General features: G+C 52.5%; 2 protein-coding genes across 10 annotated transcripts in view; one reads left to right on the forward strand and one right to left on the reverse strand.

Moving 5' to 3' along the window:
• The window catches only part of CAMK1G (calcium/calmodulin dependent protein kinase IG), a 28211-nt gene extending 14696 nt beyond the window's left edge, over window positions 1–13515 (forward strand). For all 3 annotated transcript variants that reach the window (XM_010992157.3, XM_010992158.3, XM_031438649.2), the window contains exons 3-13: window positions 328–456; window positions 3689–3763; window positions 5353–5491; window positions 6192–6315; window positions 7624–7699; window positions 8745–8857; window positions 9613–9691; window positions 11115–11202; window positions 11441–11865; window positions 12438–12565; window positions 12702–13515. In XM_010992157.3, the coding sequence (XP_010990459.2) occupies window positions 328–456; window positions 3689–3763; window positions 5353–5491; window positions 6192–6315; window positions 7624–7699; window positions 8745–8857; window positions 9613–9691; window positions 11115–11202; window positions 11441–11865; window positions 12438–12528 (1339 nt within the window). In that variant the 3' untranslated portion in view covers window positions 12529–12565; window positions 12702–13515. The remainder of the gene's footprint in view (window positions 1–327; window positions 457–3688; window positions 3764–5352; window positions 5492–6191; window positions 6316–7623; window positions 7700–8744; window positions 8858–9612; window positions 9692–11114; window positions 11203–11440; window positions 11866–12437; window positions 12566–12701) is intronic.
• An 876-nt stretch (window positions 13516–14391) lies between these two features.
• Window positions 14392–21479, reverse strand: part of LAMB3 (laminin subunit beta 3) — a 143771-nt gene continuing 136683 nt past the window's right edge. For all 7 annotated transcript variants that reach the window (XM_064477147.1, XM_064477148.1, XM_031438644.2 and 4 more), the window contains 5 exons: window positions 19458–19665; window positions 18919–19060; window positions 18322–18498; window positions 17479–17632; window positions 14392–14923 (listed from right to left, as the gene is read on the reverse strand). In XM_064477147.1, coding sequence (XP_064333217.1) covers window positions 14787–14923; window positions 17479–17632; window positions 18322–18498; window positions 18919–19060; window positions 19458–19665 — 818 coding nt within the window. In that variant the 3' untranslated portion in view covers window positions 14392–14786. The remainder of the gene's footprint in view (window positions 14924–17478; window positions 17633–18321; window positions 18499–18918; window positions 19061–19457; window positions 19666–21479) is intronic.

The raw sequence follows: 21479 nt of genomic DNA on the forward strand, positions 1-21479 counted from the left end.
GTGGCCTCTTTTTCATGGGTTCGCCAAGTGGAGACATCTCTGGAATAGAAGCAGAGTTTCTGGGAATCATTCCCAAATCACGGAACTCAGAAACGGGCTTCCCAGTCCCTGAGTCTGTGGTAGGATCTTGTCTCTCCCACGTGATGGATGAAAGACACGATGGTTTGCCTGATAGGGTCTCGCATGGATGCAGCTCATCAGATGCCCATAATGACAATGAAACCGATTACCAGCCACACCTTCCCTCCTGTCCCCTTTGCTCTTGCCTCCAGCACTGGTCTCTAGCCAGCCAGTACTAACTTTTATCTCTTGGTGTCTTCTACTCAGAGGAGCTTTCTCAGAAGTTTTCCTGGTGAAGCAAAGGGTAACTGGAAAGCTCTTTGCCCTGAAGTGCATCAAAAAGTCACCTGCCTTCCGGGACAGCAGCCTGGAGAATGAGATCGCTGTGTTGAAAAAGTGAGTGGGTCCTAGGGCGGGTCGAGGACAACTGTGGGATGACAATATTACCTTCAAGAGGGACTGGGGCAGGATTTCCACCCCCAAAGTTATTACTCCCTTTGTTTGAGCTGATAGGTCAGTTGGACCCATCAGCTATGTTTAGCCAGATAGTAGCTGTCTTGGCTGATTTCTTATCTTTTCTTTTTTTTTTTTTTTTTCCTTTTGGCAGCAATTTGACTAGTGAACAAATGGTAGCAGAGCTGATTGTGCACATAGACCACAGGGTAACTAGCTTAAAGGAACGAAAATCAGCTAAGGGTCAAAACCAGGAAGAATCAGTAATGAAAGATGCAGAACAAGATTTGGAAACTTAGCCTTAAATTGTTCCAAAGCAAGTGTAGTTTCAGCACCCCAGCTGTCCTGATGGAAGTTACGCTAATAAACCATCAGATGTTTACAGCAGGGACTCATACAACGAATCCTTGTGGAACCCCCCTGGTGATGCCTAATACTGGCATCAGGACCACAACGATGAAGCTGACAAAATTCTTTACCCTCAGGAGCTTACTTTTTTGTGAACAGAGATGGTGGTGCCCATAACAGACATCAGTCCCATTGGAGGTGAGCCACGCTGGCAAAAGGCAGAACTTGGAGGAGACAGAGATTTGTGCTGCCTGTATGTGTTTTTACAAGTGTGGATTTTAGGTACATTTTCAAAGAAGAGAGACCTTGATGGATGAGTAGAATTTTGTAGAGGTCGGAGTCAGGCTGAGTGTAGCATAAACTTTTATAGAATCATGGAAGGGCAAGCAATGTTAGGGAAGAGTGACCATTGGAAGCCCCTGAACTTAGAGTGAGTGCCATCAAGGGACAGGAGATGAAACTAAAATGGCCAAGTGGGACCTGATAATAAAGGGTCTTGGATGCCATGATAGACAATGTTGACTTCTTTCTGTGGGCAGAGCAAACTCATCAAAGAATTTTAAGTAAAAATTCCCACGATCAGACTTATACTTTAGAGCCAACAGTCTCAAACATGGTGAAGGATGGATTGGAGGATGTGAGCCTGGAAGACAGTAGACCAATTACAAGACTTTCTCAATAATCGAGGCAAGGATAAGGAAGTGAGTGAAGGTAGTGGCAAGATCATGTGGTGGCAGCTAGGCTGGATTCAAGAGTTATTTCAGAAAAAGAAGTGATTAGGTTTGGGGTTGGCTGGTAAGAGTGTAAAAGAGAAAAGCATAAAAAAGACCCTGAGGTTGATCAGTTCTGTAAACAGTAGTATCATTGCTTGTGATGGTGTACAGAAAGGATGTGTAGGCTTAGAGGAAATAGAGATTGGTTGTAACATATTCAATATACATATCCACCTATCTCTACCTAGAGGCGTCTGGTAGGATGTTGGGGATGTAGGTCTGGGCTCCAGGGAGATTAGGGCAGAGAGAGACTGTAAACTCACTGAGAGCCAGGACTAGGTTGGTCTTTCTTATCACTGCATTGCATCACCGATCCCTAACAGCATAGACACTCAATAAATATCTGTTTGGTGATTAAATCACAGAAAAATTCCTGTTAGCATTACAGCTTATCAGTGTAGTTGAATCCATCAGATAATCACTGCTTGAGGTCTGTATTTTTTAAAATATCTTAAAGATGCTAGCTACTGTTGATTGTGTTTACTTTCCCCGGACACTGTACTAAGCATTTTACGTGCATTATCTCCTTTAATCCTGATAACATTCTGTGAGAGAGATTTACAGACTCTAAGTGAGGCTTAGGAGATTTGAGGAAGCCAGCCCGGGTTACCCAATTAGTAAGTGCCTGAGTCCCATCTGAACTCAGTCCCAACTGACTCCGAGTCTAAGTGGTGAACCCCTGTGCTGCATGCCCACGAGTGAAACTTCCAAGAAGCTTCCTCCTGCTAGGGCATGCATAGGATTGCTGTCCGGAAAGCCAAGCCCGTCAGCTCATATGATTATTCTGCTGGCCTCAGCCTCGGAGTAACCCCAGACAAAGGTAATCCAGGGTGCGGTTTCTCGACCTCAGTGCTATTGACTTTTTTTTTTTAAATGGAGGTACTGGGGATTGAACCCAGGACCTTCTGCGTGCTATGCATGCACTCTACCACTGAGCTATACCTTCCTCCATCCCCCTACATTTTAGACCAGAGAATTCTTTGTTGTGTTGAGGGCTCTCCTGAGCATTGTAGGATCTTTAGCAACATTTCTGCCTCTACCCACTAAATGCCAGTAGCATGTCTCCCCTCCCTGGTTGTGACCATCAGAAGTGTCTCTAGATATTGTCATATGTCCCCTGAGAGACAAAATAGCCTCTGCGCAAGAGTCACTGATCTCAGGCATCCCACAGAAGTGACCCTCACAACAAGCTTCTGTCTTACTTCTCACAATATCCTGGAACAATACTTTTGCAACACTTCCTCCTTGGTTACCCAAGAGGAGGCTTAGCTAACCCAGCGCCTCCTGTTGTGGTACACTTCCTTCATGCCATTTTTCTGAAGATCTGGCCTCCACCCATTTTGTGGGATAACCTGGGGATAGATGCCCCCTTAGACTCCCTCAGCTCTTTTTTTTTTTAATTGAAGTATAGTCAATTTACAGTGTCATGTCAATTTCTGGTGCACAGCATAATAGTTCAGTCATACCTACACATACATATATTCGTTTTCATGTTCTTTTTCATTATAGGTTACTACAAGGTACTGAATATAGTTCCCTGGGCTACACAGAAGAAATTTGTTGTTTATCTATTTTATATATAGTAGTTAGTGTCTATAAATCTCAACTCCCAATTTATCCCTTCCCATCCCCTTCCCCCCTCCTCCGGTAACTGTAAGTTTGATTTCTATGTCTGTGAGTCTGTTTCTGTTTTGTAAGTAAGCTCATTTGTCTTTTTTTTCAGGTTCCACATATAAGTTCTTTTAAATCTCAGTTCTTTTAACATTCTCTTTTGGTAAAGTTTAACTCTTTAATTCCTGGAGTAACAATGAGATGTGTGTTCCCTGAAGGCAAGAGGATGAATTATCCATTTCAAAATATGGATTAAACACCATTTGGGGAATCTCTTCCCTGACTGCCTACTTATTAGGAAGGCTTCACAAGGACCTGATCTTCCTAAACATTGTCATCAAAAGTCTCTAATAGAAATAAAAGTCCAGCAGGGCTGAATCTGCCTTCTTTGTCTGGACAGCCTGAACCGTCTACCTCTCACCACGACCCTTGCTTTCCCTCAGGATCAAGCATGAAAACATTGTGACCCTGGAGGACATCTATGAAAGCAGCACTCACTACTACCTGGTCATGCAGCTGTAAGTGACAGGTGACCCGCTTCCTCTCCCTGGGGCCCCTGGGTCGGTGGTGAGGGAAGGAAGGTGCTGAAAAGACAAAGCACGATTTAACTCAAGAGGCTCTGAAATGCTAAGAGCTCTTTCTGGTTCAATTAACAACAGGCTGCAATTGTGTGTATGTGTGCGTCCAAGCGTAGGGCAGAAACGGTGCCTCATTAGAAAGGACTCCGTGTCATTGTCATCAGAGTTCTGCCTGAGAGTGGCTGCTGTAGGGCTGGTCAGTGCTCCTGAGGGCTCAGCCTTGGGCTCAGAGATGCTACTGTGTATAAAATACATGTATACTCACTCACACACACACGCATCCATCTGCAAGCTCAGTGTAGCTGGATGCAATGTCTTTGACCGATAGGTTAATTTCACAGAAATTGTAATGAGCTAACTCAGGCTATTAACTCCTGGGCTCACCGGAGGCCCAGTGAATAGTGGTAGCAAGCAGCCAAGGAAATAAGCTTGGAGGGGCCCAGAGCAGCGCTAACAAGTGGGCAAGGACCATGTGGCACCTTAATGAGGCCAATGCAACAGGATTAGCACACAGTCACCCAGATGGCTAAGGGGAGGGAGAAAGGTGTGCAGGTTTAGATGTCACTGAAGTTCTGCAGAGACTCCCAGGCCTCTCTGAGTCAGGAATTCAGAGTTGTGTACAAAGAGTATCTCTCTCATGGGCCTCCAGCTCCCACAGCAGAGCCCAGAGCTTCAAGACAGAAACAAAAGGAGCAGGATGTGTGCATTTTGATTGGAGAAATTCTACTCCCTTATTGCTGCATGGTGCTGTCATGTGTGCATTTCCACAACCAATGCCACCTGCAGTTACTACAGGAAGTTGAGTTCCTTCATGATATATAGATATATATTAAGAAAGTGACAAAAGATGAAACAGTCTGTCTTAGGAGGGAGGGAGTTCTCTGCCACTGGTATTTTCCGGTACTGACTAGAAAACTTGGCAAAAATAGTGTAGATGACATTCGAGAGATGGGTGTTGGACTTGATCTTAAAGCTCCTCTGAATCCTCAGATACCATACCATTTAAGCCTCAGAACACTACTCTGACAACACTACTATGACTCTACCTCGTAATGCCAGCTTTAGGCAGCTCAGCTTTCCAAAATGAGGAAAGAAATCCTGACATGAGCATAGTTAGCCTCATTTGCACACTTTCTCTTTCCTACTTCGTCTGATTTCAGCTTCACCTCTCCCTTTCATCATGGTTTCCTGTGTCCCAGGCCAGGAAAGAAGGCAGCTAAGAAACATGTCCCCAGGAAAGGATTATTGGCTTCTTGCAAAACCCTAACCAGAGGCATTATGCATTTTAAAGGAAGTTACCAGGGAGAGGTCAATGGTTGGCCCAAAGAAATAACTCCCTAGTGATATTCCAGGTACCGAAAGGCTGCATTCTGAGATTGGGTTAGTCCTCTCTGCACCCCTCAAATCACAGCCTGCGGGCACCTGCCTGTTTAGCCACAACTGTGCCCCATGGCTCCAGAATAAACACATTCATGTCCCTTCGGCCTGAAATAAGAACTGAATTCCTGCACTTGTCCCTGTGCCCACAGTGTTTCTGGTGGGGAGCTCTTTGACCGGATTCTGGAACGGGGTGTCTACACAGAGAAGGATGCCAGCCTGGTGATCCGGCAGGTCTTGTCGGCAGTGAAATACCTCCACGAGAATGGCATCGTCCACAGAGACTTAAAGGTGCCAAGGCGGGGTCCTCGATGGGAAACGGCAGTGACCTTGGAGGAAGCTGCATGGGTCGTGGGCAGTCTAAGCTCTGTAAAATGAGAGGGTTGGACTTACTGATCCCTAAGGCCCCTTTCACCTTCAGATTCTAAAACAAATTTTGAGTTACTGAACCATCATTATTAATTTGCACCTCAGCCTTTTCCTGAACTTTTCACTAGGTCTCACCCTATTAGGATACCAAAATCATCCACATGTTTTTTGAACCCAGCCACAGTAATGGACAAATTTAGTAAGTTATTATTGAGAGGCAATGTTGCACCAGGCATGCACCAGACTTTAGAGAGATTAGAGAAGATAAACTAAGGGTTGTTTCCCTCAGAAAACAAAATAATCTTAGGGTAATTGGGGATGAGAAGAGGGAAGGGTTAGTACATTAACTATAACTAAGCTAACTGTATAACTGTAAGTAAGTTAGAACATTAACTATCAAGCTAAGTAAAGGCAGAGCCAAAAGCAAAACACAAGGTGCTGGATTACAGAGGGTGAAGGTCCAGGTAGGAGGAAGGAGGGAAGAATGGAGGGACATGAGTCTGACCTTGAAATCAGGAGCCCAGGATGCAGCTTCCTAAGAAATCAGATACTGGGGGAAGGAAAGAGATACATTTTTAGGTGATTATATCCAACATTACTTGATATTTCTTTTTTCCCATAGCCTGAAAACCTGCTTTACCTCACCCCTGAAGAGAATTCTAAGATTATGATCACAGACTTTGGTCTCTCCAAGATGGAACAGAGTGGTGTCATGTCCACTGCCTGTGGGACCCCAGGCTATGTCGGTGAGTATGGGACTGGAAGGGAGGTTGACCAGTTGGCTACATTCCACCACATGGATGTTACTCACAGAGAACTATTGTGAGCAGACCAGGTTCCATTTCAGAGATGATCCTGGTAGAACAGTCACTCATGAGGTTCAGGGCCAGCCAATGCATCTGGAACAACCCCTACTGCTCCCAAGTCCTGCATCTTTAAAGACATTCTACTCCTGAGTCCCCTTACCCCATCTGTACTCTGGCTCTCACTTTTGCAGATAGACCTCCAGCCTTTGTCTTTCCAGCCAGACCAGGGGCAGAAACAAGATCACAATTCCAGAGACCAGTAGATTGCTGAGCGGTTGCCCACTAGCCCCTTCTCCTTTCTCCCAGTCCGGAGGAGACTTTAGCCCCCCACCCCCTAATTGTTGATACCCTGGAGGCATAGTGTTGAGACTGGATCTGAAGAACTCAGTCATAGGCCCCAAATATATACCAAGGAAATGCCCTAGGAAACTGGCAGAGGTGGAGCCTCCTACCCAACAGCCCTGTAGGCTTCCAGAGCCCCCAGAAAGGTGAAAGTGGGCAGGGTACCAGGAGGGAGAATTCCTGGGGTCCAAGGACGGAGAAAGTCAAAACTCGGAGCATCCACTGCTGCCCCTTCCCTCGTAGCCACTCATCACCAGGTGAGGGCTGGGAGTGGGAGGCAGAACCCTGACCCAGGGGAGGGACTCTCCTCTCTCCCCAAAGGAGAAGCTGGTCACTTACCAGCAGGCATTGAATCCCGCTGGATACAAACCCCTGATATCTGGGATACATACAGAAGGCAGCTCTCTACTGCCCCAGAGCAACCAGTCAGAGGAAGAGGTGGCTCGTTCCCTCACAGAGCTCTTGATCCGATGGGCCAGACTAAGCTCTGCCCTCAGAAGGTAACAGAGCTGATGGGGCAGCTACTGCCTGCCCTTTGCAAGTGCCTCAATTAATGAAACGTCTGCCTTCAAGGACATCCCAGTCCAGTGGGAGAGAGGTCCCCGGCTGAAAGGAGACACACAGTCCTTGCCCTGGGGGCCCCCATCTGAGAGGGGAGACACAGGCCCTGCCTCCAGAGAGTACTCAGTCTAATGGGGGAAACATAGCCCTGGAGAACCCCGTCTGATGAAGGAGTCCTAGGCCCTCTCATGGAGGAACTTGCAGTCTGATGGAGGAAGATATAGTCTGCTGGGAGAAACCCAGTCCCTGCCCTGCATGAGTTTCAGCCTCATCCTAACCTTTGGCCCTCACCCTCAGCCCTCTCCTCTTGCCCCCAGCCCTGACTCTGCCTTTGGTTTGCTGCAGCTCCAGAAGTGTTGGCCCAGAAGCCCTACAGCAAGGCTGTGGATTGCTGGTCCATCGGCGTCATCACTTACATATTGTGAGTAGAAGCTGGCACTGGCTCAGTTCCTGAGAAATCTCAGAGCCTGCTCACCCTTTCTTCTCCCTTCTCTGTCTCAGCTCCTCAAGCAGCATCCACCTCCAAGGCATGTGCCGGTACACGTGCACACGCACACGCACACACACACTTACTCATACACACAGCACCAAATGTTCTTATCTTGATCTCTACCAGGTTATAAAAACAGAGCTCAGTGTGAACCCACTGCTCAGCCGCACGACACTTTCTTCCTGCACCCCCACCCCCATGTGCTGGATATAAATGTATTGAGTCCCACTCTGTGGAGTGAGCAGTGCAAGAGGCAGAGGCCAAGCCAAGCTTGGAAGCCAAGTGGGTAGGATGTTCACATCTCAGATTTCTCTCCTGGCAACGTCAGCCCGAGGCAGAATGATGGTCTGGATGAACCTGGTCCCCGCTCCTCTCCACATGTTCCCAGCGTCTTCCTTCCAAACCCGCTCACCACCCCTTCCCCAGCAGCCCTTCCCACCTAGAGCAAACTTCGCTCTTAGGAAAGTAACTTGGGATTCTTCATTGACTCCTTAGTTCATTTCCCTATTTCTTCAACTTGTGTTTTATAACTATTGTCTTCATCTACTCAACAAATATTCACTGTCCACTCTGTGCCAGTCAGTGGTTTAGGTACTTAAAAAATGATAAACAAAAGAGCCTAAAAAATTCCTCTGGAAACTTACATTCAAGTGGACGTTCTACCATCCTTCTTAAAGAAGTTTTATGCATCATCCAGGAGTCGGGGGAGGTACATGGAGAAGCAGCGAGGGCTTAGGGGAGATCATGGGCAAAGCGGCCTTTCAGGGCTGCCTGGTCCAAGCAGGCTTCTGCAGAAACACTTGATGGAAACTGCATCTTTCCTGAATCAGAGGCAGATCCGTGTCCCGGTCACGCTGCTGCTCTGGGCCCCTTGTTGCCTGGCCGTGGACATAGCGTGAGGTTGGACAGAGGGGAGAGGCTGGCCCAGGGAAGGTGGGCTTCTTCAGCGGCATACCTCCTTCCTGTCCCTCTGCAGGCTGTGTGGGTATCCCCCTTTCTATGAAGAAACTGAGTCTAAGCTTTTTGAGAAGATCAAGGAGGGCTACTACGAGTTTGAGTCTCCATTCTGGGATGACATTTCTGAGTCAGGTAAGACTGGTGCACGTGAAGGACAAAATAACAGGCTCCAGGCAAAGGCTGCCCAGGGAAAAGAGCTCAATAAAGGATGACAGCCCTGGCTCTTGAAAGTCCCCGGGGAACCTTAGCGAACAGGTTTGCCAGGGAAAGTTGGAGAAATCTTCGTCTGGTTCAAAGGCCAAGTAAATGGTTTGTATCTAAGGTTCGTGCTTTTGTTTTCCCGGAGACAAAACCACAGTGTGCCCGGTAAAAGCAAGGGAGGTAGTTCAGATGAGGGGCCGGAAGGGCAGAGCCAGCCACAGGGGCGTGTTCCAGGCAGGAGTGGCGACCCAAGGCCAAGTTTTGCCTTTTTCATCCAAAGACCAAGAGCGTGCGATGTCTGTGTGTGGGAAGGCCAGCATTCATTACATGCTGTCGGGTCCATTACGTGGAGATCAGCGCTGGGAGAAGCCAGCGCTCACCCATGGAGGTGCTGGCCCTGAAGGTGCAAACGGGCACCCGCGGGGCCTCAGGCACATCGGCACCTCGTGACAAGAGCTTATCTGTGATGCTGTGTGGGTGAGGCTGCCCAGAGCCTCTCTGGTGCTTTGTGGTGGGTAGCTGTTACGTGGTTTGGATTTTTTTTTTTTTTCTCTTTCAAGACTTAAAATTGCCTCTTTGGAAGATTAGCTAAAGATGCTTTTGCTGCCACCCACCAGCCTGGAAGTGAATTTCCATGTCATGAAACCTGGTCCTTAGCTGCTGTGTCTTTGCTTTGTCCCCCTTAGCCAAGGATTTTATTTGTCACTTGCTGGAGAAGGACCCGAATGAGCGGTACACCTGTGAGAAGGCCTTGAGGCACCCCTGGTGAGTGCGGAACTGGGCGGGCCCTAGACCCCAGCCTGTGGCTCCCCAGGTACCACGCTGACTTGTTCACAGTGTGTTTCCCCAGCGTCTGAGCTGTTTCCTGAAGAGGCATCCAGGGGGCACAGACGTGCTCACCAGGTCCAGTTAGAGATGCAAACAGCATTGAATTACGTGGGTTCTGGCCCATGCCGGCAGCTGGGTCATCAGTTGAGGAGGCAGATGCAGCGAGACAGGCAGCTTTGCTCTGTCCTTAGGGGCATTATTTTACTCTAGGGTCAAAGCCTCTTCCATGCAAGGTGCTTTGAGAACAAGCACAAAGCAACCAATTGGTAAAGCAGGTACATAAAATCTTGAAACACTTCTTTTCCTCAGGCTACACCCCTGCTCAAGAATTTACAAGCTCCCCAGTTCCCACCACAGCAGGCCTAGGGTTTCCCTAATCTGGCCTGATCTGTTACTCCAATGCCATTGCTCAGGGTTCCCAGCACACCTTCTCTGTCCCAGAAGGCCTAAGGGCTACAGTTCTCTCCCGGCCCTCCCCTGCCTCCTATGCCAAGCTCTTTCCACATCACACCTTGGCTCCAGGCATTGTCACCACCTAGAATGGCCTGCCCCTTACCTTGGATGTGGATCCTGAGCAGGTTCTGCCCTTCTCAGAAGCCCTGGCTCTTGCATTCCAGACAGACCTCCCCACCCCTCCATGTCAATTGCACTGCTCACCGTGAATTACTCTAGTTCATGGCATGAAACAAGGTTCCAGACCTATACTGTTAGGCCCTCGTGATCAGGGCCACGCCTGTTACTTATCTGGGTCCCTCAGTACCTAGGAAGTACTATGTTCATGGCAGGTGTCTGAGGGACACTTAGAGGTAGGTGGGTAAGAGGCTAAGGGGACAGGAAGAGGGCAGCCTGTGTTGGGTGGCCTCACCGACGAGGGTTTTCAGGAGGAGGTGAATTCCGGGCAAAGTTTTGAGCCAAAGGATGGTGATCACCCAAATGCCCTCTGACATGGGGGTCAGTAAACTTTCCTTCTGTAAAAGGCCAGGTAGGAAATATTTGAGGCTTTGCTGGTCATATGTTCTCTAGGGCAACTGCTCAAGCGGCCGGCGCAGCAGGGAAGCCACAGAGCCCACACCTGAAGGGGTGGGTGTGTCTGTGTCCCAGGGTGAAAACAGGCAGTGAGTACAGGCCATAGGCTGCTGATCCTGCTCTGAAGTAAGGTTTTCGTTTTGCCGAAGCATAGGCCCCAAGTGACCTGCCCCAGGGAAAGAGGAGCCCTGGTCCCAGCCCTTCCCTGCTAAGGGCTGCCCTCCCCTGGGGGCTCCATTCAGCTCTACCTGGACCCATATCCACAGCCCCATGCCCAACGCCTGGCCGACTCCCTGGAGTCACCACCAGCCCAGTGTCCCCTCTGTGCCCACAGGATTAACGGAAACACAGCCCTCCACCGGGACATCTACCCATCAGTCAGCCTCCAGATCCAGAAGAACTTCGCCAAGAGCAAGTGGAGGGTAGGTGGTCCTCTCCAGGAGGCGGGCAGGCTGTCTGGGCCCTGGAGGCTGGGCAGGGGCAGGTGGGATAGGGGCCTTCCTTGGAGCTTCCTGGCAGACACTGAAGCTGTCAGGACCCTCTTTGAACTGAGAAGAGGGCACATGGGTTTCAAGAGGCCACAGGGCAGAGGGCAAGCCAGAGGATGCGCTGGGCCCTCCGAGGATGCAGACAGGCAGAGGCTGGTTCGTGTCTCCTTAGCAAGCCTTCAATGCGGCGGCCGTGGTGCACCACATGAGGAAGCTGCACATGAACCAGCACAGCCCGGGGGTCCGCCCGGAGGTGGGGAACAGGCAGCCCAGCCTGCCAGCCTCCGAAGCCTTGAGGCCCAGCTCCCCGGAGATCACCGTCACCGCGGCACCTGCCCTGGACCAGAGCGTGGGGCTCCCCGCCCTGCCCCGCCTGCCCTGCCAGCACGGCCCCCGGCCCGCTGCCCCAGGGGGCAGGTCCCTCAACTGCCTGGTCAATGGCTCGCTCCGCATCAGCAGCAGCCTGGTGCCCATGCAGCAGGGGCCCCTGGCCATCGGGCCCTGTGGCTGCTGTTCCAGCTGCCTGAGCATCGGGACCAAAGGGAAGTCCTCCTACTGCTCCGAGCCCACACTCCTCAAAAAGGCCAACAAAAAACAGTATGTATTTTTCAGCCAAAGCCTGAGGCCTGGCCCTGCTCAGCCTGGGTCTGCAAGAACTCAGGCAATGGAGCTGAAAGAAATTAACCAAAGGGCCTCTACCCCTCAGAGGCAGCTCTGTAGTGTGTAAGGGCTCTGGTTGGGGGTAGGGGGTAAAGGGAAATGCTTCCAGTCCTGTCCACACCCCTCACCAGCTGTGTGGCCACTGTCTTTTCAATCTATATCTCTGTTTTTCATTTGCTCATCTGTAAAATGGGTTGATGAGATTATACGCACCTGCTCAGCCTGCCTCACAGAGGTCCTGTAAAGGTTTAGTGAAGCAACAGGGATTATAAACACCTGCAGAAAACGTTATGTGTGAATGGTGAGCATAGATTCCTCAAGTTTCCAGGGCTTCTGTGTTTGTAGGGGGAGCGGGGGGGCTTGGATGTCTCATCCATCCTCGCTTTTAGGGCTCCACTTTCTGAAGCTCATAAAGGAGGGGGCAGGGCTGAGCGGATGCAGGCGCAGGAAACTGTCCTGGCTCTTCCTCCCTCAAAAGCTCCAGAGCCTGCTGCTCGCTTCCTTTCCAGGAACTTCAAATCAGAGGTCATGGTGCCAGTGAAAGCAGGCGGCAGCTCCCACTGCCGGGTGGGGCAGGCCGGAGTCTGTCTCATTATGTGATCCCCGGCACCCATGCCTGTGTCACCGCAATTTTCAGGTGAGCAGACTGGAGGCAGGAGGGCCAGGGTGGGGGCGGAGCGTCCGTTTCAGAAGGAAAGGCCCGTCCCAGAGTCTCAAGGATGGGGTCCAGAGGCTGCAGCCCCACCCCCACCCTGAACCCCCTTCCTCGGCAGGAGAGATGCTCAGCTCCGCCATTCCAAACCTGGAGTCTACCCTGCAGCGGGAGGAAGGGGGAGCAAGCCAAGCAGGGGCTGATCAGAAGCAGCAGACCCTCACTGACAGCCGGAGAGTGAGCGCCCCGCAGCGGCGTGGCGGCCTCGCTGAAGCTGTGGGCAGGAGGAGCGGCATCCCAGCTCCCAGGTCCCCCTGGCCTGCCGGCTCTGTGCCCCCTCCCCTACGTGCTGTGGCTCTGTGCAGTGTGTCTAGGTAGCTCTTGCCCAGATCTGTGTCGTTTGTCGTGAAAAGCTTAATGGGCTGGCCAGGCTGTGTCACCTTCTCCGAGCAAAGCCATACAGAGCATCTATCTACCCAGACTCCCCGCTCAGTGCACCTCCCTCCTGACTCTCCGGCCTCTGACCCCATGGCCAGAGTGACCTGCCCACCTGCATGAAGGCCAGGCAGCTTCGTGGTCTGCCTATGAGCTCTCCAAGTTCAAATCCCAACTCCAGGATGAGCTCCCAACCCGGCCAGCCTTCTCCCACACACTGCTGACCCGCCTCCCTCCCTGCCCCCATCCAAGATGAAAAGAAAGGAAACCCACGACGACGAGGTCCCGTAAGGAATGGTTATCCTGGCCAGATGCCCTCCACGCACACACTCAGTGAAGGGACAATGGGAAGCCGACTGTTCATTTCAGCCAGTAATTCTAATCCTGCTTCCACTCCCTGTTCTCCCTGAAAATCAGGCACATGGTTCTTGTCTTTCCCCAGTTTTCTTGCCCAAACCCCTGCTCCCTCCACCTTCATGCTTAGTGTTGTGCTGAATAAAATGGACATATTTTTCTCTATGAGGCTTCATTTGGTTCTTCTCTAAGTCAGAAGCAGCTCAGGGACTTCTGAGCCTGTGTGGAGTGGAAAACGCCCGGAGAGCTTGGGGTCGGGGAGGACCTGGCGACGGCAGGAGCTGCTGGGCGCTCACAGTGGGCCGGGCACCTAATGACCCAAGTGACATTGGAGCCCAGGCAGTCCGCCCCAGGGTCCATCCTCCTAATGCCTGTACCAGATGGATGTGGATTTGAGGTCCTGCTCTGCCCTGCCTGCCACATCCGTGGCCTGGCGGGGAGCTACTCAGCCTTCTGTGCCTTGGTTTCCTCACTTGTCAAATGAGAACATCAGTGCCACCTACATTATGAGATAATGCAGGTGACGGATCTAGCACAGGGCTCGATAAATAACAACTGTGATGAATAATGACCAAGAAGTTAACGTAGATAAAATGCCTGGCACAAAGCGCACGCACACACACACACACACACACGTCTTTTTACAGCGTCTTTTTGTGATCACAAGAGACACAGAGTCCGGTCTTCGTTCCGCCTCTAGGAGCTGTGTGTGACTTTAAACATCTTACCTCCCTTTTCTGGATTTTCTGAATTTCTATTTCTTCATCTGTAAATGAGACACTGGACAGTCGTTCAAAGATGATAACAGCTCCTTGGGTCTCTCAGGGGTGGACTCCATCCGACCCTGGGGCAAAGGGGCCCCGTCTCCCTAAGTTTGGGTGACGAGCCAGCTAGACAAAGCTGGGGGGGACAGCCGGCACTTCACACGCCAGCAAGCCTCGGGCTTGCTCAGGGGAGCACCCAGGAGCCCCAGACAGGAGACAGAAGCAAGTGATAAGGGTTGACTTCATGGGGAGACAGACTATTTTCCCTCTGTGAACCTTCAGGCTCCTTTCCAGAGATCTTTATTCAGCTTTTCACTTGAATATCATTTTTATTTACGTTTTTGTGTTGGTCCAAGATTCAGCCTCAGTGGAGAATGAAGGGTGAGAACCCTGCCCAGCCAAGCTCCCTCCACCTGGCGCTCCTGGTCACAATGACATGGCCCGCCACCACCATCTCTGTCCCTTAAATGTAGTTGTCCCACCAGATCAGGCTCAGCTGCAGCCCAGTAATCCAAACAGCAGCACCACAAGGCGGGCCAGGCTGGGCATTGTGCTGCATGAGGGTCTCCTGGAGCCAGAAAGTCTCCCAACCCAGTGTGACCCTCAGAGGTGAAGAGGGCAGAGGAGCGGGGCCACGGGCTGGACGCCAGCGGTCACTTGCAGGTGGCGTAGTAGAGCACGCGCTCGTTGATGTGGTTGCGGATCCGTTCCACGTGCTTCTCCAGCCCCGACAGGTCGGCCGAGCGAAGCATGATGGCCTGGCTCCCCCGGAGCAGCTCCACCTCCATGTCTGGGGGACAGACGGAACAGCAGAGGGGCAGGAGGAGGAGCTGGTGAGACCCCCAGAGACTCCCAGCCCTTCCTTCCCCTCCCACCCACCTGGAGGCAGCACCTGCAGGAGACATCACCTCCACGACCACCTCCACGTGGGGAGTCTGGCCCTAAGGCAGCTTTCTCCAGGCTCAGGCCTCTCCAGCCCCTCTCCCACTCTTAGAGACACACGATAGGGGCCAAACCCAGGAAGCTGCCACCCCAAGCATCCCCCTGCCCCTGCACTTCTCTGCTCTAGACAGAGTTGTCCCAGGCCGATGAAGGAGGCCACTGGCCCTAAGACTAGAAACCTGCTGCTCTTAGACCCAGACAGCTGTCATCCCGCCAACGATCTTTAAGTGGGTAGGCACCAGAACTCCTCCCCAGTTTGTCTCCCCAGAATGTCACTCCAGAGAGACCTAGTCCTCCTGCTCTGGTCTGTTCTGTAGACCACCACCAGATTACATGTGGAGGATGTGAAGGATGTGGTCTGGTCCAGCCTGTCCCTACTGTCATCCGAGGCAAGACCCCCCACCACCCCACCACCACATTCATGAGAGCCGGTACCCAGTTTCAGCCTGAATTTTCCAGGAATAGGGCAGGGAGGCTCCAACTTCAGGCAGTTGGGGTTGTTAAAATTCTTCTCATAAAGGCAGAATCTGCCCACATCTGGCTTCCCCCCGATTTTCCCAGGTCGGTCTGGAGGGGTGTCGGAATCTGCTTGCTCTGTCTCCCACCTGGTAGTCAGTCCTTCACGTGTCTGAGGCCTCACCCTCCACAGATGAAACCTCCCTAGTTCCTTCATGCGCTCTTCATCTTACACAATCATCAGGCCTTCCCTGCCTCCCAGCCCTGGTCAGCCTCCCTCCGATGTATGCAGCATCCCTTCTGAGATGCTATCAGCAGAGTGGAACAGGGTTATTACCAGGCTATCACCAGTGGGCACCCAGAAAGATCTATGGGTCAGTACGACACATTTCTACAGCTGCTGCTCTGTTCCCTGGTCCTCGTCCCCAGAGTCTCCCTACCCGCGATCTTCCCCATACCCTACAATGAAAAGGAACTTCTCACAAGCAAGTAAATGTTTGCCGCAAGGCTAAACCTGAGCTTTTTCTGACTGGTAGGTGCAGGACTCACCAGTTACAAAATATTTTTAATGCCATTTTTAATGCTGCTTTGTAGTTATTGGCTCTTTTGGCAGGAGCAAGGCACTTCTGACTTACATCAAGCTTACAGTTCCTCAAAACTTTAGGGTCTTTTTCAGGTGAGCAACAACCTGCATGTGTTCATCACTTTACCAGTTACATAAAGTGTTTTCAGCTGCATTAGCCACCGAGACGCCAGGCCTCACCTGAGCTACGCTTGTGAGTTTAGGTCCAAGCAAGGGCAGAGCGAGAGAGGGTTTTTCTCCTTAGTTTATCCTGTTAGTTTCAGTCCATCCTCTTAGACTTCTGGGAATGCCTTAGAATGCTGGTTCTGTTACCTAGTGTATTAACTGTCTGTCATCCTTAGATCTGATAAGCACATTCTTTATCTTCGTACAAAACACTGATGGACGAGGCCAGGGCGTGTACTCACCCAGCCCTGGGCTCCTGCATGTAGATCAGCTCCTCTCACTTCCCTCTTCAGGTGGGACTGGCCATAGCCTCCAACCTACTCACTGTCAATTCGCCAGCCCACCCATCTCCAGAGGGTCCATCTGGCTAGCCAGGCAGAGTTTTGTCAAAAGCTTTCTCTAAAAGTCAGAGCAACTCTGGTTGTGGCATTTGCTGGGCCCACCAGTACAGTGACCCATCATCGGGTCTCAGACATCAGCCTGGTTCTTGAACATCCCTGTTCTCCTTTCTGAGGAACCTCAGAACCCTTTCAATATCTCCTTTCATTAAGTCTTGCCATATTCAAAATCTTTGGATGCTTTCCTACTGTCCCCAGGGCTGAGTCTACCCTCCCCATCCTGGCATCAGGGCCAGCCCCACGGACCCACCACACTGGCCCCATGCTGCTCTCTCCCGCCTGTTCTGGTCTCATCAACCCTCCTCTCCAGTTGTGGTCCTGCCCGCATCCTCAGAACACGCCCTGTTCCCTCCCACCCCCTCTGTCCTGCTGGTCCTCCTCCTCCTCACAGCCTCTCCCAGGCCAACTCATCCTTCCAGGCCCACCTCAAATCTTATCTTTTCTAAACGTTACCTTCACTGAACGTTTCTCTCTGACATTATTTATCCTCTGAAACTCTGGAGCTCCTATTTTCCGGGGCTTTTATCACAGACCACCTGGTGCTGTTAAATACAGTTCCATGAAGCTGACAGCCAATAGGAAAAAGGGTCCCATCCAGATGGCAAGCTTCTTGAGGGCAGGCTGAGTCTTGCAAACATCTCTCCTCTCCTCACAGCCCCACGATACTAGGCGTTCAGGATTCCTGACTGACCTCACTTCCTGAGCACTTAGAGCTCCAACAAGAGGGGGCTGCAGAAGCCCTGGGTGGGGAGCAGCCTTCGGGGATGCCCTGCAGTCCACGTCCATGGACCATCCCCTCACCTTTCATCCTGTCCATCATCTCCATGGTCTCCCCAAACAGTTCCTCTGCCTCTGTCTTGACACTCAGGATCCGGCTGCCCTGCTCGCCCAGCACGGGGCTCCGACCCAACCGGTCCTTCAGCTCGGCGTATTTTTGCTTTACTCTCTCAAATCCCTGAAAAAGGCAGAAGAGTCTCCGTGTCACCATCATCGTCATCATCCAAAGTCCTAAAGGCCTTTGGCGAAAGGACTTGCTCTCCCCCAAATCAGCACACAGAGATGCGGTGCCTCCTACTGTTCCCAATGGGTTGGTTCTGCCTATGAAAACTCCTGGGCCACCAACCGTACCTTAACTTCTGTATTTCCCTCCCTCCAGCTACAGGCCCCATCGTTCCCCACCTCACTGCCTGAGCCAGGGCCACGCACACAGTTGTCACCCAGTACGCTTGGCAGCTGGGCCATCGTGCTGGGACTGCAGGTCCCCTGGGGATACTGAGAATGGCTCTTTGATTTTCTCGCTGATCTCATTCTGACTGCGATGGGGCTGAGGTTGAACTAAGCCAAGAGCGTCTGTCCAGGCCAGGCAGCCACAACAGGGGACAAGCTCCGGATCAAGTGCTTTTAGATGTGCTTTAGTCCTGGACAAAGCCACCACTTCATCTGTGAAGGGGGAGGAATGGGACAGGCCGCTTCCAACATCCCTGGGCCAGCTCCACCGAAGGCAGCCGGGGGGAGGATGCAGATGCCCGGCCAGGTTTATGTTTATCCTAAAGCCCCTTCTGGATAGTTTAGGGTAACTGTTACTCTAAGTGCTTTGGAGCCCGTGGTCTGTGCTTCCTCAGGCTGACGCTGCCTTCTCCGTACCTCCTGGGCACTCAGCGCCCGCTCGCTGGCCTCCTCTGCCAGCTGTCGGGCCTCAGCTGCCTGCGCCTGCTGCTGCCTGGCCTGGCGGCCGAGCTCCTCCATCCGTGCCCGGAAGCCACCCAGCTGCTCCAGCATGCCGGTCACCAGTCTTTCTGCTGGCCCCAGCACCTGCTGAACCTTTGTGGAAAGAGAAACCTGGGGTTTGGGGTGGGTCTCCTAGAAGGCAGCCTTCATTTTTCTGTCCTCCAATTCATCAGGCCACAGAAATTCTCTCCAACCAGGACATCATTCCAACCAGAACATTGTCCCCTCCCTTCAATCCCCAACCTGCCCCCTGGCATCCAGGCCTCCCCCTTCTCCGGCTCAGCTGACCCCCACACCTGCTGCAGCTCAGAGCCCACCCTGACTGCTGCCCCTGGCCACGAGACCAGAAAACCAAAGTCTGGAAGCCAGGCCCAAGGCTTCTGACCCCCCTTCTTTAGGGCCCCAGCTCAGTTTCCACCCTGGTCACTATCTGACACCTTCTATGCCACCTTCTGTGCCTTCCATGAGTCTGTCTGTTCCCACACGCAGGGGAAGGAAGCCTTAATGCCTCACCTCAGCAACTCTGTCCTGGATGAGCCGGAGGGAGCGGCGGGTGCCTTGCATGGTGTCCTGGGCCTCCTGCAGCGCCACTGTGCCCTGCCGCAGGTTCCCCACCACATCCTCCACCTGGCCCTCCACTGTGTGGGCCCGGCTCCTGGGATCAGGGGAGCAGGAGGGAGAGGGGAGAATGGGTGCAGAGTGAATGAAGAGATGTGTGGTCCAACTCACTCCTCAGCCCCAGAGAATATCCTTTTCAGCCAAGGCCAAGGAGGAGTCTGAACTCGGGAGCTTTTCCATTCCAGGACCCCACCAAGCAGGTAAGCACCCTTTGGGCATGGTTTCCAATATGGAAGGCGGGGCCACGTGGCGTTTAGCGTGGATGCTGTGTACCACTTCAGCATCCCCCACCACGGACAGCACCCCTCCCGTCTCCCAGCCCTCGGCCCCTCTGACCTGCACAGGTTCTTCCCTTGCTTCCAGCAACAGAATTGGGGGGGGGGGTGCAAAACCCCAGCCTGATTCTGGGAGCAGTTCAGAGCCCAGGGCCGTACCTGGCCTGCTCAGCCTCAGCCTGGAGCCTGCGAGCCCGAGCAATGTCCTGCTTGGTCTGGGACAGCACCAGGTCCACGTTGGGGAGCCTGGCTGCGATGGCCTGGATCTCACTCATCTTCTGCAGGACCGTGGCAGAGTCCGTGGGCAGCCACAGGCCCAGCACGGCCTCGCTGACCTCTTGGATGGTGGCTGCATCGGTGTCAGGGTCTGGAAGACAGCAGTTCATTGGACCAGGGGAGCCCAGCCACCTCCCTCAGAGATCAGAGGCCTCTCGGGGCTGAGCAGCACCCGTGGGGAGCACCGCTGTGGCATCTCTGTCCTGGCTGCCCAGGGAGCTGCCGCCGCCTCCCGGGCACACTCAGACGCCCTTTCTCTGAGAATTTCCGGGGACGCTGCTGTGGGAGGATGACTGTTGGGACAGCTGTGGCAACTGCGTGGCGCAGCAGGAAATGGCAGGCTCGGGAGAAGGAGGTGGTGCCAGACAGCTGGGACTGAGCAATGCCTGGAGCACAAACATAATCAGCCCTAAACTGGGGAGACCTGCCAGGAACTGGAACTGCTTCCTTGGCAGCAAGACCCCTTCCACCTGCCCCTCCTCTGGCCGGAGCGCTCATCTTTGCCAAGGCGGATAAAGATGAGCAGTCTTGCTCACATGCCGCCTTCTGAGAGAGGCCAGCCCAGACCATCCAATCTGGAATTACAACTTCCACCCTCTGCCCACACGCCTTATCCTCCTTCTCGGCTTTATCTTTCTCCCTGACATTTATCACCACCCCCCGCCAGGTGCCCGACACTGAGCTCACTTATCTGGTTTTCTGTTTGTTTCCTCACTAGAATGTGAGCAAGATGAGGGCAGCGACTGGCTTTCATCCACAGCTACATCCCAGCGTCTAGCAGGGTGCCCGGCACTTGGAGGCACTCTGTGTTTGTAGAGTGAATGAAATACTGAAGGGGTCCAGTCCCAGGCCTCCCCTTTACTCTTTAAGCAACCTGGGACAAGTCAACTGGCTTCTCTGAGCTCGGTTTCCTAAATCTACAAAATGGGAATAGCGATCCCCAACCTCCAGGGATAAAATGACACAATCAATTAGCAGGAATTTGCCAAACCAATTCTGGGTCAGAGAGTAAGGTCAGGGGTTCAGAGATGGCATCTCCTCCCCCGGTCACTTTGATAGATTCAGCTGGTACTGAGGTGGTAGGGAAGGGGGCGCCCGCCCACCCACATGGTTTGCACTAGGACTAGAACTCCCCTGGGGCCCCACGCCCAGCCTTACTCTGCAATCCAAGGGTTTCCTCACCAGCTGGCTACACAGGTCCCAGACCCAGTCCCGTCCCCGTGCCAGATGGAAGGACATTTCTGGAAGGCGGAAACCACGCCTCTTTATTGCTATGTCCCTTCGGGGCCAGAGCAACACAATACAGGAACCTAAGGCATATTGTGGCTGAGTTTACTGAAGTGGGCATTTTCCCAACTCTGAGCTTTCACAAGGACCTCCCCACAGAAACCAACAACCTCTCACCTAACCCAGAGTCCTACTCTCAAAACAAGGCTCACATGAGTCTTCCCCAGAAAGCCTCCCACGGAAGCACACTTCCACCCCGCTGCTCCCTTCCTGCATTCTGCATCACTTCGGCTGCCCCCGAGGGCTTGGTCTGAGTTACACTCAGTCTGGTGGGCTCCCGAGTCTCGGGGTGGGCTCAGCAAACATTCACTTCTCCAAACAGCAGGCTGTCGGGAGCTGAGACTGTGCATTAAATTGGGCTTGCTCCCTGCCTTCACGGAGCTCGAAACCTAGCGGGGCCAGGAAACACAGCCCTGAGTGACCGAGGTAAGCACGGAGGCTGGGCCGGCCTTTGCAGGGGCACCGAGCCCAGGCTGATGAATCCAGGGAGGCTTCTTGGAGAGTGAGGTGCCTAGGGGATTCTTAGAGGATGAGCAAGGATTCCAGTCAGGAGGGGTGGGGCAGGGCAGGGAAGACAAAGCAGGGAGAGGAGAAACATTAGCAAAGGCAAGGAAGCAA

The sequence above is a fragment of the Camelus dromedarius genome, chromosome 21 (genome assembly GCF_036321535.1).
Source record: "Camelus dromedarius isolate mCamDro1 chromosome 21, mCamDro1.pat, whole genome shotgun sequence".
Lineage (NCBI taxonomy): Eukaryota > Metazoa > Chordata > Mammalia > Artiodactyla > Camelidae > Camelus > Camelus dromedarius.